Source organism: Cynoglossus semilaevis, chromosome 15, assembly GCF_000523025.1.
Source record: "Cynoglossus semilaevis isolate Cse_v1.0 chromosome 15, Cse_v1.0, whole genome shotgun sequence".
Classification (NCBI taxonomy): Eukaryota; Metazoa; Chordata; class Actinopteri; order Pleuronectiformes; family Cynoglossidae; genus Cynoglossus; species Cynoglossus semilaevis.
Genome location: NC_024321.1, coordinates 14,072,231 through 14,089,474, shown reverse-complemented (window position 1 = coordinate 14,089,474; position 17,244 = coordinate 14,072,231). Strand labels below are relative to the sequence as shown.

Here is a 17,244-nt window from a genome sequence, read left to right as displayed (position 1 = left end):
TTTCAGAGAAGCTGTTTTCAGGCAAATGCATTTGTTTATAGAGAGTAGCCTGGCTACGTGGGCGCCATTAATCTGTGTATTTGTCAGCAGGATGTGACAGGCTTTTCCTCTCTGACTGAGAGTCTATCAGTCTGAGCTCCAGTGGCCGTGCCCGCTACAGTCAACTCTGATTAATAACTACAAATAGAAGGAACTCGTCTGCTCTGTAATAAATGGAGACGACGTTCGCTGGAGAAAAAGATGCACATTCTGCCTGATAAATCGCGGAGCGGCGTGGCAGAAAAACTGCATACAGGAACACAGAAAAATAATTTCTCGGACGGCCGCGGTGATAAAGCTCACTGTCGTTTTTTAACTTAATGCCAGCGATTACTGGACTGTGCTCTTCTGCTCTTCTCTTCCCAGACGCTTACTGTTCTGATAGACGGATCACAAAAGCTGCACTCGGCGTTCCTGCTGCACAGCGTGTTCCACTACTACAGTAGTACGCGGTTCTGTTCAGAGATATAAGAGCAGAGGGTTGGCTGCTTAAATATGGCCTGCTGCTCAGACACTAGTGAGCAAATGTCATAGTGTGAGCACATAAACTGTTTACGAGTCCTTTTAAAAGCGAAGTAAGAATAATAGTTTGAGGTCACACGCTGCACAGGAGAACCTTGGAGCCACTATTCAAGCAGTGAGACATCAATTAAACAGTCATTAAATACGGCAGCGTACATTTAACGTCCAGGAGACCAAACACAGACTTTACTACTGTCTTCTAAAAAAACACTGCATACAGTTTGAAAGGGGACGGCAGCTAGGGCATTCACAGAAAACAAACAAAAAAAAACCACCTGAGGGGCCGTCTGAAAGGGTCAGGTCACAGCTGACTCTTATTGGATTATGATTTTTGCTGTCAAATTTGTGTTTCACTTCATGTGAGTTAGAGATCAAAATCTAAAGATTGCATTCATTAAAATAAAACTGAGGTTAAAATATACTTAATATATATAAATATATCATTCATAATATATATAATTATATAAAGTACATATGTATACATTTCATATATTTAAAATATATGAATGTATACAGCATATTTATTGAAATATTTATGTTATATACACAATTAAAAAAATATTTTAAATATTATTTGACTGACAAAAAGTATATATTCTATATGGTTTTAATGGTTCCACCCGACCTTGAACACACTGACATTGTATCACCTATCAATCAATGCTGCCTTGTAAACCCAGACAGTAGGGTCAAGGTCGAAGTGTCATGACAATAAAGCTAAAAACATTTATTAAATCAGTAAAAATACATTTTAAGAAATAAATAAAAAACCCACTCTTCATGCAGTGCTATGTTTTTTCCAAATAAATGTTGTGTGCTAGCTGTGAATGGACACCCTGGCTAAATGTAGCTCACTGGTTGCTAGCGTATCACTATAGCTTTACATTATTAGGAGGCTAGAGATAAATAAATGAAGTAATTTTTAAAAAATTTTGGTCTGTAGTTTCGCTGTTTGATTAGCACTCAAAGAAGATCAAAGGAAGTCGAAGAATGAATGAACTAGTAAAATAAGGGTTAAAAAAACATAATTAAAGAACATGTCGCCACATCCTACGACACTGCTTACACTTTTTATACGACAAGTGGTTTTTAATTGCCCCACGTTGTAAAAAAACGGGGAACAACTGTCCCTTCTGTGAATAGATGGATGACTATAATTAAGTGGCAAACAAATTATGCAGAAATGTATTTTGCGTAAAAATTGCCTTTCGTCAAACGGTGATGAAATGAAATGCAAGTGTCCCAGTTCGGAACAATTCAAATGTTTAATGTTAACTACAGGTTGTGTGGCGCAGAATGAGAAACACTTTACTTTTGCAACGCTGAAAAGCACTGCTAATGAAACAAGAATTGATGTAACGGCTGATACATACCTCTGGAGCAGAATTAAAACCGGCTTGCATGATTTATTAGTGCTGTTTGATCATCGTGGCAGGTCATAAATTATACACATTTAAGTCAGGGGCGACATAAAAACCTGTTCAAGGGCCAAAATTATCCTCCAACTAGACTTTGGGCAAAGTAGCTTTGAGCTACCTGCTGCAAAAAAGAAAAAAAGAAGAAAGAAACGTGAATTATTTAGCAGGCTGACCACTGCAGTTTAATATATTAGCAACATTAAAGTTTGTTATCCGTATAAACTTCAAATTGAGACACAATGAGAGGAAATTACTGCGACTTATCAGTAGGTCATCATAAATATCTTTACAGGGACAAAACAACTGGTTTTAATATTTAAGGCCATAAATCATGTGGACCAGCGCACAGCTGCTGAGGTTTTCATCAATATCATCACTTAGGTTTATATCGTACCATTAATTAAGTCACCAGGGTTTTAACATGTATATTAAAGACGCCGCACTCGAGTTGGACCTGGCGCTGATGCCATTAACCCTGAAAGTTAAAGCCATTTAAATGCTGAGCTAGAAGGGCGGAGACTGTGGTGGCGTTAATACAGACGACACTAAGTCACATGACTGCATGAATTTATGTGAGGCTTAGAACAGTGGTTTCTAAAGTTTGGGGGGGGCATCGAGCTGTTGCAGGGGCTGATGAAAGTACAATAAAATGAATGGGGTAAAAAATAGAGTTGGTGGTAGAGTAGGTGTAGCCTAAAGTTCCCAAGAAGAAGAAGAAGAATTTTAAAAGTTTTATTTTAAATTAATGCAATCTTTAGATTTTGTTCTCTAACTCACATGTGCATGAAATGAAACACAAATTTGACAGAAAAAAATCATAATCCAATAGGAATCAGCGCTGACCTGTACACTTTCAGACGGCCCCTCAGGTGTTTTCTTAATGCTCAACATGCGTTTGTGGAGAATTCATCCTTAGGTCAGAGACCCGGCTCTTGTCAGACCGGCCTCACCAGGCGGACTGGACTAAATAAGTCTATGTCTGATATAAATCTGAGCTGACTGACACAATTGTCAAATTGGACGGCGAGGGACTGTGGACGGACTAATACTGTTGAGGACAAGGGCTTCAGTGAACAGCTCTACATCACAGCCACCCTGTGATTGATCAGATTCCAAATTCCAAATGGATTTGTTTGACAGCTCTACATGAAAGCTTCTGAAAAACACACCTTTGAAAACCTCCTCTGGTCTAATTAGACACCGCTGCACGGCCAGACTCGGACTTGGTTCACTGCAGGTGTTTCCATCAGCTGTGAGACGGCAGAACATCCCACAGGTCTGGCTGTGAACAACCAGGAGCACAGCGAGGGAGTGCGACCAAACGTTGATCATGTCTCTCCTCTGCTGCCGTGCCAGCCTTGGCTCGGCCTATCAAGAGCGGGACGCACATTAAATATTAACTTAATTGGTCCCAGCAGAGAGCTGCTAACATACGGCAAGCATCAGACAGAAATGTCACTGTCTCCCCCCGGAGCCCCCACTCACTTAGGATCAAAGACAAAAACATTGGTTCTAATCTGCTGTAATTGGGAGATTGGGTGGTGCAGCGTGAATGCATATGTGCCTGTGATTGTGGCAGTTGGAATCAGACGGGCTCACTGAGGAACACCGAGTGCCAGAGACTGGACAACCTGCACTTAACTACTGCACCTAAACGCCTCTTTTTTCAGTCTTCTCTCTGCTGCTGTCACTTCTTGATTAAAGAGCAGTTAATTGCAATAAATAAATAACAAAGATTTTCAATTGTAGCGATGTATTTCTGATTACGTCATATCTAACCATTAGCTATAACTGGCATTTAATTATATATTTTAATTAGTTTGTTAGTGTAGATTGGTGTTTGCTGATCAGCGTAGATTGCTAAGAATCTCAACCTGGAGAAGTTAGCTCATCTGGCTAATTTACCACTATCACCGATTGTCACCTTACCTAGCCTCCAATAACACCCACTATCACCGATTGTCACCTTACCTAACCTCCAATAACATTCAACTTCTGTCAACTTCTTATGTCAACCAATTAAAAAAACAAACAAAAAAAACATGGGAATAAATGAACAGTTTTTAAACGACACGGTTCCACATGAGGGAGGTTGAAATTGTTTTTGTATAAAAATGTTCTTCTATCTCAGAATGAACATTGACTTGTCTTTACATTAACGAATCACAGCTCGCCGTCCTCCCTCACCCTATGGCCTTCTTTGTTGATCCCACCTATAGGTGGAGCTCCAGGTACGGCTAAAAATATGTTCTGAAGGTGCACTTTAGGCACGGATACAATCCGCTTACTAGCATAGCATTGCTCACCGATACTCTACCGCCGGTATAAACAAACACAAACAGTGCCGGTGGCTTAACTGGGAGTCTATTCATAAATGGTACATTTTTTAAGATAGTGATTAGTGATTAGACCAAATCTCTCTGGGGGAACTTTAATCTCTACTCAAAGTGCTTAATGTACTTGCTAAATGAAGTGCTCCCTCCATAATAGCATCAACGGCAGCGTGAAGTCAAGATGACTAAACAGTTTGGGCCACGTTCTAAATCACTCACTAAAAAATCTACAGAGCCCCCGAGACGCCGTGGCTTACCACGACCTGCTTGTGCGGGCGATGGGAAGCTAATGCACTCAAGGGCGTCGAGGGAGTCGAAAGAGTACGACGACACAAGTGCTGAAGTCAACAGGCTCGGATGTCCTTTTCCTGAGTACCAGAGCTACTGTAGGAGAATGGCTGAACCAGAGATAGCCAGGGGCACACACACACACACACACACACACACAGAGAACAAGCCTTTATGCACCAGCAGCCTTCCTGCATCACAGGACACTCAAGGTCATTGACAGTCATACTGTGGCCAAGCATCAGTACAGCAGGTCACCCTGTGATCTGAATGTACACAGACAGCCCCATCAGGAGGGGAGGTTGGGGGGGGGGCACAGTATTCACCTTATGCTCGCTCCATTTTCACTCATCCTTACATTAGCACACAGCCCAATGTCAGCCGGCAATTTTTTATAAACACTCCACGCAATCATGCACGGGCTGTCAGAAACAGAGAAAGATAGCAGGCGAGGCAGAAATGAGCCACGGGAAGATAGATGTAAGCCAGGAGCCGCAGATAATTCCCGTCCCACGGCTGAAGCCTGTGCACAGTCCTCATCTCATCTTCAACTCCCTGAATGGGAGAGTGCTAATTTCAGCCCATTGTTTATGGCCTACAGCTACCCATAGATTGTGCCGACGGTGAACTCCTGCACAAGGAGGTCAGCCATTACAGCCGGCAAAAGTGGACTCGAGCGGGAAGTGGCACTTGTGGCTGTAGGTGGGTGTCAGATGAAGAGGAACAGCTTGGAGTGAGAAAGAGAGGTGTGGACGGAGAGAGAGAGAGAGGGAGAGTACACAGGGGGTTGCTGGGAAAAGATATTGGGACGGGCTCTCCTTTTAATTCACTAATTAACCATGCAAATGAAATCTTAACAGGCTACTCAGACAGCGTCCTCGGGGGAGGCAGGAAGGCATTAGCGCTTGATTATACTTTGTCCATGTGGAGAGCAAAAAAAGTGAATATGCTGTTGAACAAAGTGATGGGGAACTTGTTGGCCCTCAGCGACGGCGCTAACAGACCAGCTAACAGCATGAATGGAGTGTAATCTTATAGAGTGCAAACACACAAGACGAACCAGGAACATGTGGTCAGGAAGGAGCGTCTGTCTTGTAATGATAGAAAAAAAAAAAAACAAACCCAAAAACTATTTTGTTTTAATGACTGGTAAGGGTGTAATTTCTGGGTTTTTTTTCCAAATTGTAATTTAATTTTAATGATTCAACATTTTCTTATTGTCATATTTTACAGTATGCCGTCGTCCACATGACCCCAGGGTAAAATTAAATCTAAGAAATGAAATTATATGTATTATTTCAAAAATGTCAATGTGTTGATTTGAAAACTTTTTTCACTTTTGATGATGTGTGAATATGTATATAACCTGAATTATCAATAAATAAAAAATTGTGGTATAAGTACTGCACGCAGTACAAGCTATTTAAGGAAGTACTTTTTGACTTTATTACCTGTTGCTGCAGTCAGTGTAATATCTCTGCAGTATTTTTGGTCATCAAAACAACTTCTTAACTTTGAGTTCATATTTTACATTGAATGTATCGTCAAATTTTCTGCTAAAGTTGACTGACATTATAAAAACGCTTCTGAGCCATAATGCCTACACATTGTTGTAATGACGATATCTTGAAAAAAAAACCAAAACAAACAAACACGAATCTCAGACGTGTGACCAGACAATACATCTTAATCCGTCTCGGTGAGTCATCTGGTTCTGTGAAATCCTTAATGTAATTCTCATCCCCTCAACTTCTCCGTAGATGTTTAACTGCGTTCCTGGAATTTATTTCTGTCTTAGAGATTGGTCTCCTCAGCTGTGCCTTTAAACACTGTCAAATCCTTGTACACGCTGAAGGATGTGACGCAGTAAATGTCAAGAGTCCTAGAAGGAGAGTCGAACCTGTGTGAGGTATTCAGTGAAGGGTCTTTCAGAACGGGTTTGGACCTGATTGGTGTTTCTGATCCCAGCCCCGTGATGTTGATTTTAATAAAAGTGTCGATTTACCTGCGGTGTGTCAACACATGCTTGAACCTGAGTTCCGTCAAAGTGAACAAAGAATTAGAAATTAAAGAGGGGTCTGTTGATTAGACCACTCGTTTGCCACTTTATTTTAAAAAAAAAAATCAAAATCAAAAATATTTAAATGTACATTAACGAGAAACTAACAAACAGTAGAAAATCTGTCAAATATTTAAATAGCTCCGTATTTTACTTTATACAAAATAGTATAAATATTTGCCTTACACGCAGAGGGTCCTGGGTTTGAGCCCCAGTAGAAGCCCATCTCTAATGGCGCCCCCTGTGGTAGCCTGTGAGTTACACTCAGACTGTAAATGTTTACATTGTGGGACGATTATTATTATTATTATTACGTGAAAAACTTTGTTGATATTGGACTTGGTATCAGAAATAAAACTGAACCTCTAAGCTTTAATATTTAATGATTTAATATTTCTGAAACTTCTAAAAACTTTCACCGAAAACAACAACAAAGTAATAAATAATGTAAAAACCACTGCCTGTTTCACTGTATGTGCTTTACTCTACAAAAAAATAAGACGGCAATTTGCACTTTTTAAGTAAACTTGAAATTTTTCAGTTGACATACATTTAATCTTTACTCTGAAAATTCCAATATTATTATCAATATATGTTTAAATATTGCTAATATAAGTCAACCCACTGTTTGAGCTCCTGTGTCTGTGAATCACCTCAGTTCTCACTCACATCAAATCCCTCCACAGTTCCTCGGGGCTGGACTTGAACATATGATGTGGAGGGAACGTCAGTGTCACAGATCACACGTTCTTGAAACTGCACATGGTGTAATCAAGCCCGCGCTGTTGTTCAATTTACCACGTCTAGGCCTGACTCCTACATGTCTGCTCAGCTTCCACTAACCTTTCACAGTGGCAGACAGAACCATTACACATCACAGTCCAGCCATCACTCAGCTGCTGCAGCGCCGTCTGAGCTCTGCAGTCTCGGCCTCAGACGCTGCCAACAGAAACAGACAAATTGGCAGCAGCGTGATTCCCTGGTTTACCTTGAAGATGTCCTGCGTGTCGTCCATGCAGTACACCCTGATGTTGTACTCCAGCGTGGAGCAGTACGAGTCGGAGAAGAGCACCAGCCGCAGGCGCTTGGCGGCACCCATGTGCAGGGACTCCCCCACCAGGGCGAAGGAGCCCAGCTGCTCCGTGAACACCCGGCATGTCTCGGCCTCCAGCTGGCAGTAATAGGGCTCTGACACAAGCTCCTCCCCCATGAGCAGGACGTCCTGGAGGTGAAGAGAATGAAGAAAAACATATCACAAGTGTGGGTGAAGAGAATGAAGAAAAAAATATCACAAGTGTGTGTTTTTTTTTTAAAAAAAGGTCAAGAAGAAAGTTTATGCAGGAGGAAGGGTAATGTGTTTGTCTGGTGCCTGATGTGCGAGGCTGCCGGTGTGTTTCTATAAAAGGGTTATTAAGGAAGTACTTGGCACAGCGGCAAGGTCCCAAAATCTTTCCTCCCTACTGTGCGGCAAAGTCACATCTGAGCTAAAGGTCTCGGAGCTAATGTTACACGTGTCTGTGTAACACTTCAGATCAGAGAAAATGAAAAGAAACGTCGTGTTCTTGCTTCGGATTTCCTATTTTTTTTTTTTATTTTCCTGCCCTGCATTCTTACTCCATTTTGACATTTCCTCATACAAAGACACGGGTCGTACAGAACACCATCAGTTTACTAAATAATGCATGAACCAAACGCTCAATTGACATGAAAGCAGACTGGAATAGATTCCTGGTAAGAATAGATGGTTGAGGAGGAAGAGCAGGAGCACGAAGGTGCAGTAAATATTGGATTATTGGGATTTCCAGAAATTTCCCCCTCCCACCACTGGGATTTGTTAAGAAGGGTGAGAACAGGGTGCCAATCCTCAGGCCTCGTGGTCCGATGGAGGAGATTGATGAATGCACTCACGGCAACAGGCAGCGCCAATTATCAGTGCTGTAATTCAGCAGGGATGAAGAAAATGAACACATTTGAATTCATCACACCAGTGACGTGCCTTCCCTTTTTCTTAGAATCTAACGCACTGTATCACAATTAGATTTGTAAAAAGAAATAACAGAGAGCTGATGACAAATCACTCGATTAGTGTCCAGGACTGTTTTAATAGATAACCGCGACACGCGCCTACGGCTACTTCCATCCGGACAAATCGGACCCAAGGCGACAACATTTTCTCCTTAAAACCCCTGAATGCCACTGGTCTGACTCCCACCATTAGCCAATAAAGTTAAAGGAAAAAAATCCCTTCCCTCCTCACCCCCCCTCCTCACCCCTCCCACAGCATTGATTCATCCAGACACCAACTGCATGAATAGAATTAGTATTGACACAACTCATTTACTATGCAACCACAATAGAGTCTCATTTTTTCATCATCTTAATATTTCTTCACAGCCATGCAGAGGGTGAGGCGGCTCCATTACACCGCTGAGCACCCGTTCGGCCTGCAGTTCATTTTTCTGACTCATCCTGCCTCTGCATGGCCATTTTCACCGCCATTCTCCAGGACTCTTTCTTCTCTGTACAACCATATTTCTACTCTTCCATCCCATGGTGCTGCTGGTCGTTCCTTCCACATATTTATTACCCACTTGTCTACTTTTCTCTTTTATCCCCCTCGCAGATTTCTTCTCCCCCCCACCCCCTCTCTGGTAGCCACACAGGCCGGCCCGTGGTCTATATTTGGTCCAGTTGATGATTAAAAGTGCTGGTCCGCCCTCGTCTTCAGACAGGCCAATCTATCCCATGGACACCGCGCTGCCACCACACATGGGAAGGCTGAATAATTTATGCACAGTATTGAACGCGAAGAAATAGCTACCAACACTCCCAAGTATACATCAGTATACCTTCAGACTCTGCGGTGAAGTGAAACAAACTGTATATTTACGTGAGCAGACGGCTCATTTCTTTCTTTCCACTTTCATCCTGCTAGCATCTGGCAGTTCTGGCTACTTTCAAATTTCATGGACATGAAAAATAGGGAGGGTACGCTGTAATTGGTAGAAGCGGTCACAAGCGGTCAAGGAGCACTCAGAAGAGTACTTTGAGGATCAGTAATTTGCTTAGAGAATTTCTGTTTTGAGAAGCATGTTGCCTAGCAACAGATGCCGGAGAGAGACGGCGCTTCTCAGCTTTTGTTCCAACCCAATGAGAAACACCTGATGGTCAATATAATTTAAGCCCTATGGAGTGGATGAGTGCTGGGTCAGATTACCTCAGCGACAGGGCTTTTAGTGAAGGCTTCATGTCGCCGCTGAGCAACTTTTTTAAAGAAAAACTCACAGAGTTTGGGAAAGCTGGAGCAAAAATAACAGGTTTTTTTTTTTTGCTTTTGTTTTTTTTTATACAAAGGATTTGTGCCAGAGGCTCAGCACTGCCTCACCTCCCATACGCCCTCGTAGTTCTGCTTCTTCAGGCGCACGGCCCAGTTATCGAGGCTTGCGTCAGAGCAGTGGTCCATGCTGAGGATAACTGGGCGGCTCAGGACCACCCCAGGAGGACCACAACTCACCACGGGGCTAAGCAGGGTCTGGCATCCGGCCAGGGGTAACCTACACCCAGGAGAGAAGAGGGAAGAGGAGTCGGTGGACCAGGACCAATAGCTTTTGTTCATTTGTTAGTAAGAATTTACTGTTCACTAAAAAGCACAATATGAAGCTGCCACCGCTGCAAATTATCTAGTGGCTGGAACAGAGAATAATGAAAGTCAGCAGCGGTGGCTGACTAGCTGTAGCAAGTGAGTGTGAGTGAGTAATAACAACATTAGGAGAGTGGTTCAATGACTGAGACGCCAGAGACAGGATGCAGCAGGCCTGATAAATAATGTTCTGCAAACAATTCATTCAACTTAAACAGTCACATCCCAGTAAAAAGGCTGGGTTATTTATTCACATCCCTCCCTTCGCTGCGTACGCTCTTAAGCCGTTCCTAATGGAACAGTGGAGCATCAAAACAAACAGCCTAGTGGCATCCAGGGAAGTCTGCCAGTTAGACAGTGTTAAAGAGACCCACCTTAAATCTTCCTTCCTTTGAACAGTGAGATAAATCTCATAGATCTTGCCTCTGGGGATGGCCTCAGGAGGAATGAGCAGGCTGATTCCTAATGCAAATAACAACAGAGCGACAGAGAGAGAGGGGGTGGGGGGGTTAGGCAGAGGGAGTACGCGGGGACAGGCTCATTTGTTCTGACTGAACAACACTTTTGTCATCTCACAAAGATGCTGGCCCACTCAACACAACTGTACGGCTGGAAAAAAAACAAAACAAAAACAAATAAACAGATCTATTCTGAAGGTCAGAGACGGCCTGTGCCAGGTGCAGCAGATGCAAATCTCTGCACTAGCAGCCGCGGCCGCGCACGTCCCGACAGTCAACAATTAGCCAAAACAAAGGCGCACGTTTAGATGTCCTCCGTCTGCCACCGAGTAGATAATTGAGACCACGGAACAGACTACTCCAGGAAAATTGCACTTTCCCAGGAGAGTGTAGAAATGCACCTTGGAGGAAAGAGAGAGCGACTGAAGTACCGCGAGTGTTGTGGCATTTATGTTGTGATGCCAAATAAGCCACTTAGAAACCTATTTAAAATGGAGCACAAACAGTGAGTATTAAACACAGTCATAACAGTCTGATTGTGAAGTGAAGATGTGTGTTTACCATAGAAACCTCTGCTGGAACCAGGCCAAGGTGCTGGACTGTTTTAAGACTCGTCCACATCTGAAAACCATGTCGTCCTTGTGCCGTCTCTGACACGGCGTCAGACGACAGGAGCCCGTTAATCTTTGTGAGCTAATAATTACAAAAGTTGTCTACCCGTTAATCTTTGTGAGCTAATAATTAGTTTGTCTTTTTTTTTCTGTACTACTGGCGATATTGATTTTATTTAATTTTTTTGTGCTTTAGATTTTGGTCTTAAGATATGACTAGAATTAGGGTCAGCCTAGAGTTAGAGTTAAATGTAAGACTGGACACACAGTATATCTGTTGTGGTTGAGGTTAGAATAGGGGCATGAGTGAAGTACTGTATACTGTCTGTGTAGAGTCGATGCCACATATCTCCACATTTCTGGACTGTGAAAGGCTTGAAGAGAGAAAAAACACATAGGATATGAAACCCGGTATAGAAAGATCATCATTTACCTCCAGGAATGGAACCTTTGACTTTTGTGATGCATATGTTTTTACTTTCAAATTTATGGCTTTGGTCTGAGGACAATTGTTGTTAGTATTTTATAATCGCTCATCATATTTACACCTTTGAATGATTGCCTTTCCTTCAATCTTCCACAAACTTAAAGCAAAAAATGTCATATCAAAAAGGGCGCGACCTTAGTTTGCTGAAAAGCAATACTTGTTCAAAATGTTTTAATATTTTAAACACAGCCTTCCAAATTCACCTTAAACACTGCACCACAGTTTAGCCTTGCAAAATACATCAAATAGGTGACGTCAGGGTAAAAGCAATAAATAAGGTAAAAGTTCAAGTTTAAAAAACAACCAAGGTAGCATCAAAGATTCATAACTCAGAGAGTGAAGGACACGTTCTCCTTCCTCGTATTTCTCTGCACATTTGGCTTGCGTCTTTAAGCAGACCAAGTTTTAATTGACTGATTTATTACCCACTCTTTGCTCTTAGCACAAAGCCGACACTTTTACCACGTCCGTTACTAAGTCCGCTCGCTCCATGAGTGATGGGTCTAATTGGAATAATTGTGCCCGTTTTTATTCCAGGAATCTTTTAAAGCAGAATGTTTCTGGCACACAGACTTTCTTTTTTTCTTCATTTGTGCTGCACCGACATAAATTATTGACAAAACATTCGGCTTCAACCACCACTTCACATATTTACTTTCTGTCTTTTAGGATCTGTCTCTTTAGAGACAAACATGCGACTACTTTACACACAATATGAATTAATCACAAATCATTTTACATCGTTGTCTCATCTCGCTCCTTATGAAGGGACAGAATTATGGCTGGTGTGTGAAGCTGTTTAGTATGAAGCACTGGGACCATTTTAATGCATGCTAACATGGTGCAAATCCTATCAAGGAACCCACATGCACCAGATTTAAACGCTGAATGATCTGGGTTGGTTTCAACATTTATGGGACTCAGCTGTTACTGATGAATTGTCCCTATCGGGGACATTAAAGCTGATGTAATAAAAATATCTCTAAATGTTCCTTTTAATGTAGTAACAATGAAAGAGTTCCAACTCTGAAAGGTCCAGTCGATTTATCTGTCAGGGCAGTCAACTTGATACTGTGATTATTAATGTGTTAAATTCATCAGATTCAAATCCAATAATTCTCATTGTTGCTGTAAAACACAATTAATGCACATTTATTTACATAAAAATGTGTTTTAAGTTTTCGTTTTACTGAAGCGCCTCAAGCTTCAAATAACACTCAGCACCGAGCATGCATTTGCGGGGGCTTCAACTTCTGGTGAGACGTCCATCTTGACCAGATCAGTTCAATAATATTGTTGAGGACAAAGTTATGAGAGTAGCTGTTTTCTGTTTTACGAGCCACCGTGAAGACGCACAGTAATGACTAAAATCCAACAAAATATATGAAGCTAAATTTTTAGGAATATCTTTGCATTTGTTTTTACAATATGTTTTTCATAATAATCACGATTAATCATTATTAATCTTGAAGACGCACAGTAATGACTAAAATCCAACAGAATTTATGAAGCTAAATTTTGAGGAATATATTTGCATTTGTTTTTACAATATATTTTCATAATAATCACAATTAATCTTTATTAATCTTGATTGATCCTTTAGCTTTCCCGTGATTAATCAGTTGGACAGCCCTGATGATAAAACTTTTAATTGCATCCCAGTTTTCAAATGTCACCGTTTTTGCCACTTTACAGCAAAAACACAGGCCTGCACTTTAGAGGGAAAATAAAAGCAGCAGTGTTTTCAGACATTATTAGAGCTCTGAACCTCTGGGTGAGGGTGGATGAGGTGTGTGTTTACTACGGGTGGAGGTTCGGGGGGGATTGCAGTGCAGTATGCAACACGGTTTGAGTTGTGTGAACGTAGATTTGAAGGTGCAGGACAATGGATGTGTGAGTGAGTGTTTTATTTAGAAATGTTGATTTATCGCAATTAATCGAGATTAATTGCTATAATTTTTATGATCATTTGACAAAGAATTTATTGATTGACAACCCTAAATAAACGTGTTTACTTATAAATTCCTGCTCTCACAAGAGCATCTTTAAAGCTGAGAACGTTCCCCCAGGGGATTTATAGAAAATTTCTGATTCCGTATTTTTACCTCTCTGTTTTGGTCTGTTTCCTTTCCACCTTATTGCACACAAACCGCAATCACAGACTGACACCGGCTGCAGAGTTTTTTAGGACTGTCATCCAGCAGCATCATTAGAGCTACATGGACTGACACCGGCACCACAAGTTGCCCTTTACTGCACCTTATGTTTCCCTGGACATCATTATTGGAAAGTGGACCTCATATGTCAAACACTGGCCAGAAGAGTTTTGTCCTGTCTGTAAATATAGAGCTGTCTGCTCCTGTAACAGTTACAAACCTAGCAATTTTATTCGCAGATGATACTCTCTCTTTTTTCTGTTTAAATGATGAATGTTTTCATATACACTTGTGATTATTTCTCTGCGAGTTTCGAGGCTGGAGGGTTTGTTTAAGGTTTGTGTCCGTTTACCTTTCCTGAGTTCACCGGGTTTGTAGCAGCAAAGAGGTTACAGAAGGTAAAGACAGCAAGTGTTTTCACGCATCATCTGTCACTGCCTTCATTTTGTGCTAACCCCTCGCAAAAAAAATTGTCTTTAAGCCCTGATGTGGTGCCTGGTCACAGGGGCTGTTCACACATGAATCACTCAGCTGAGCCGCAGGATTTTCTGAGGTAAATCTCAGCAGAAAAACATGGCAGAAATCTGATGGTAAACAAAAGTTACAAAAGTGTAATACACGCTGACCTGCGAGAAGGAAAATCTATAGTTTGAGAGTTTGAGGCTCAGATCAGTTGAGACGTTAGCAAAGTCGATCTGGTGTGGAATGAGCTCTGAGTCGTTCACACCATATACAAAGGAACTGTCTGGTCCAATGTTTTTCTGTTGGGTGACGGGTCTACTTTCCTCCTGAATCTTGGCTGGATTTTAGCCACAGCTATCAGGTGTCGCGGTAGGGAGGTAGGGGATCGTAAAGCATGGATACGATCCCCTACTTCAAACCTACTGGCTCCGATGTGACCCTCAGTGAGAAAGTGAAGTTTGCCATCAGTTCACGTCTGTTTTTCTAAAGTGTCTGAGTTTTGCACAATTTATATAATTGTATAATCTCTATTTTTCTATTGTTTTAGTTTCAGTATGTTTTATTCTTGTGATTGAGTGCTCTGTATACACATATTTAGGCCAAGGGAACTGAACATCAATTGTAAGATGAACCTACCCATGTTAGGGATCGTCAGTCTGCCTCCCAGGAAGTTGAAGGTCCCGTAGGAGGTATTATCCACATCGCGGGGCAGCGTTTTAAAAAAGCTCTGAGAGGACAGCCGGCTCACAAACTCAGACGGGTTTGAATTAAGCTTCCCATTGTGCAGGGTGTGTGATCCATTTGGCAGTGGGTCCAGCAGGGGCCCGTTGGTCATAGAAAACTTCCCAGTAGTGTCGTGGCGGGAGCGCAGCGTGCCTTGGTAACTGGTGGTGGTGGTGGTCAGATCGGGCTGGATCGTCAGCAAGTGGGAATTCTCTGTTCAACGTTAAATGAGAAAATAAAACAGACAAAGGCAAATGTGTGAGTGGCAAATCGACGAGGGTTAATAAATCACATAAACAAACCTCGCACTCTGTAAAGCTGTCACTAGACACAAAAATCCGAGGCAAACACAGGCAAAGACATGTGGTGCAAGGAACGGAACGCTCCCACACTCTCGACACAATACACAACACAAATTTCACCCGCAGCCAGCCAATTCCCCTCCTCTCGCTCTCTGTCTCTAGCTCTGCCTGTCTCTTTAGCAACCGCACAATCAATTCCAAACACAACTGAGATACAGCTTAGCAGCGGGCATGTATAAAGGCCTATTTCACTGGGAATCACAGGCGCTGCAGACTACTTCTCCATCTCCCTCCAACTCAGACATTTGTATTTCTATTACTCCTGCTAAACCTCTGAAGCGCCACCCGGGCAATAAACAGAGGGGCTACATTTCCTGACAGTGAGGTAGAGGTGAAACATAATGGATCAGACTGGCAAATAAATGAAACACAACGACACATTACAAAAAAAAATAAATAAAAAATCCCACCGTCAACACACTGAAACCATCTCCACAAATACAAACACAGGAGCGGCGGAGCGTGTGGATGAGTGCCGCACCGTCACAGTGGTCAAACAGACACATCAACAAATGCACAGAGGAGTTTAGACCAAAGAATAGTGTCCTACTGCTGTGGGGGGGAGGCCTGCGTGGCCGCGGTGCCCACACACCTGGCTTGCTGGGCTTGATGCCCATGGGCTGGAAGCCAGTGGTGAGAATGGACGAGTCGGCCACGTCTGCGTCCAGGCCCTCCTTCTTCCTCCGGTAGACCAGGACCACCACGATGAGCAGCAGGGTCAGACAAAGGGCCACGGCAACCATGCCCACGTAGAGGGCAACGTCCTCGGCCCCACTGACGGCTGAAAGAGGAGGACGCAGAAAAATATGACACCATTTCTTGAAATGTTGCTGTTACCCCTTTGAGCTTTGAGGTCGCAGCCCCAAATAAAAATAACACAGGAAAATATTATATTTGTAAATCAACCATGAACCAGGGTTAGAGTCGACGTTAGAGGAAGAACTTAGTTCATCAAAATGATGTTCTAATACAATTGGGAAAAATATTTATTTATAAAAATAACATATAATATATATATTTTATATATAACATATTATATATGTATATTATAAAGTGTTTTTTTTTTCCCTCTGGCTGTTCGGTGCACAGTGAAATACCAATGGTACAGAGAGAACTTCCCGACTATGTTTAAATGGACAACAAGAGAAGAAAGAACCCAATTTTCTCAGCTGTTGATTTCAGGATTAGTTCACTGTGTCACTGTGCACTGGATCAGATCTTCTACCACAACCTTTTCTCTGCTGTCTTCTTCTCTCTCACCTCCCCCAAGGGAGAAATGGTTTCAAAAAAAAAGAGGAAGGATTTGCTTATGAAACTCCGGCACATCTTATTTAGTGACTGTCTCTCTTTTTTAAAGCAAAGACGCATCTTTATCCCAAAAGAACTGTTTGAAGACGACAGCTAAGCCCAGACAAGCATCAATATGTGCATGCATGTGTGTGTGTGTTTTGCAGGAGAATGAGATTTGCACAGCTGTCTCCCTGTGCTGAGGGAATTTGGAAGTGGAGGTGGAAGACGCTCCTGAGGCCTTTGTGGAGGGCCGCTTGCCACAGAGCCACGGGGGCGGAGAGCTGTCAGCTGAGCACCGTCAGGGAGGAGAACGTGTTAAGCAGCGTAGCTTTGAGGGACGGAAAACAACAGGAAAGGTTAAAGTGCCGCCGGCTTTTGTTTGACGAATTGACAGTC

General features: G+C 42.3%; 1 protein-coding gene across 5 annotated transcripts in view; it reads right to left on the bottom strand.

Annotated features, from left to right (window-relative positions):
- unc5a (unc-5 netrin receptor A) overlaps positions 1–17,244 on the bottom strand; it is a 143,558-nt gene that overhangs the window by 12,574 nt on the left and 113,740 nt on the right. For 3 of the 5 annotated variants that reach the window (XM_017039469.2, XM_025063042.1, XM_025063044.1), the window contains 5 exons: positions 16,151–16,339; positions 15,110–15,409; positions 10,674–10,761; positions 10,045–10,213; positions 7,648–7,881 (listed from right to left, as the gene is read on the bottom strand). In XM_017039469.2, the coding sequence (XP_016894958.1) occupies positions 7,648–7,881; positions 10,045–10,213; positions 10,674–10,761; positions 15,110–15,409; positions 16,151–16,339 (980 nt within the window). Of the gene's footprint in view, positions 1–7,647; positions 7,882–10,044; positions 10,214–10,673; positions 10,762–15,109; positions 15,410–16,108; positions 16,340–17,244 lie in introns of all 5 variants that reach the window. The other 2 variants (XM_025063041.1, XM_025063043.1) reach the window with 1 other exon arrangement.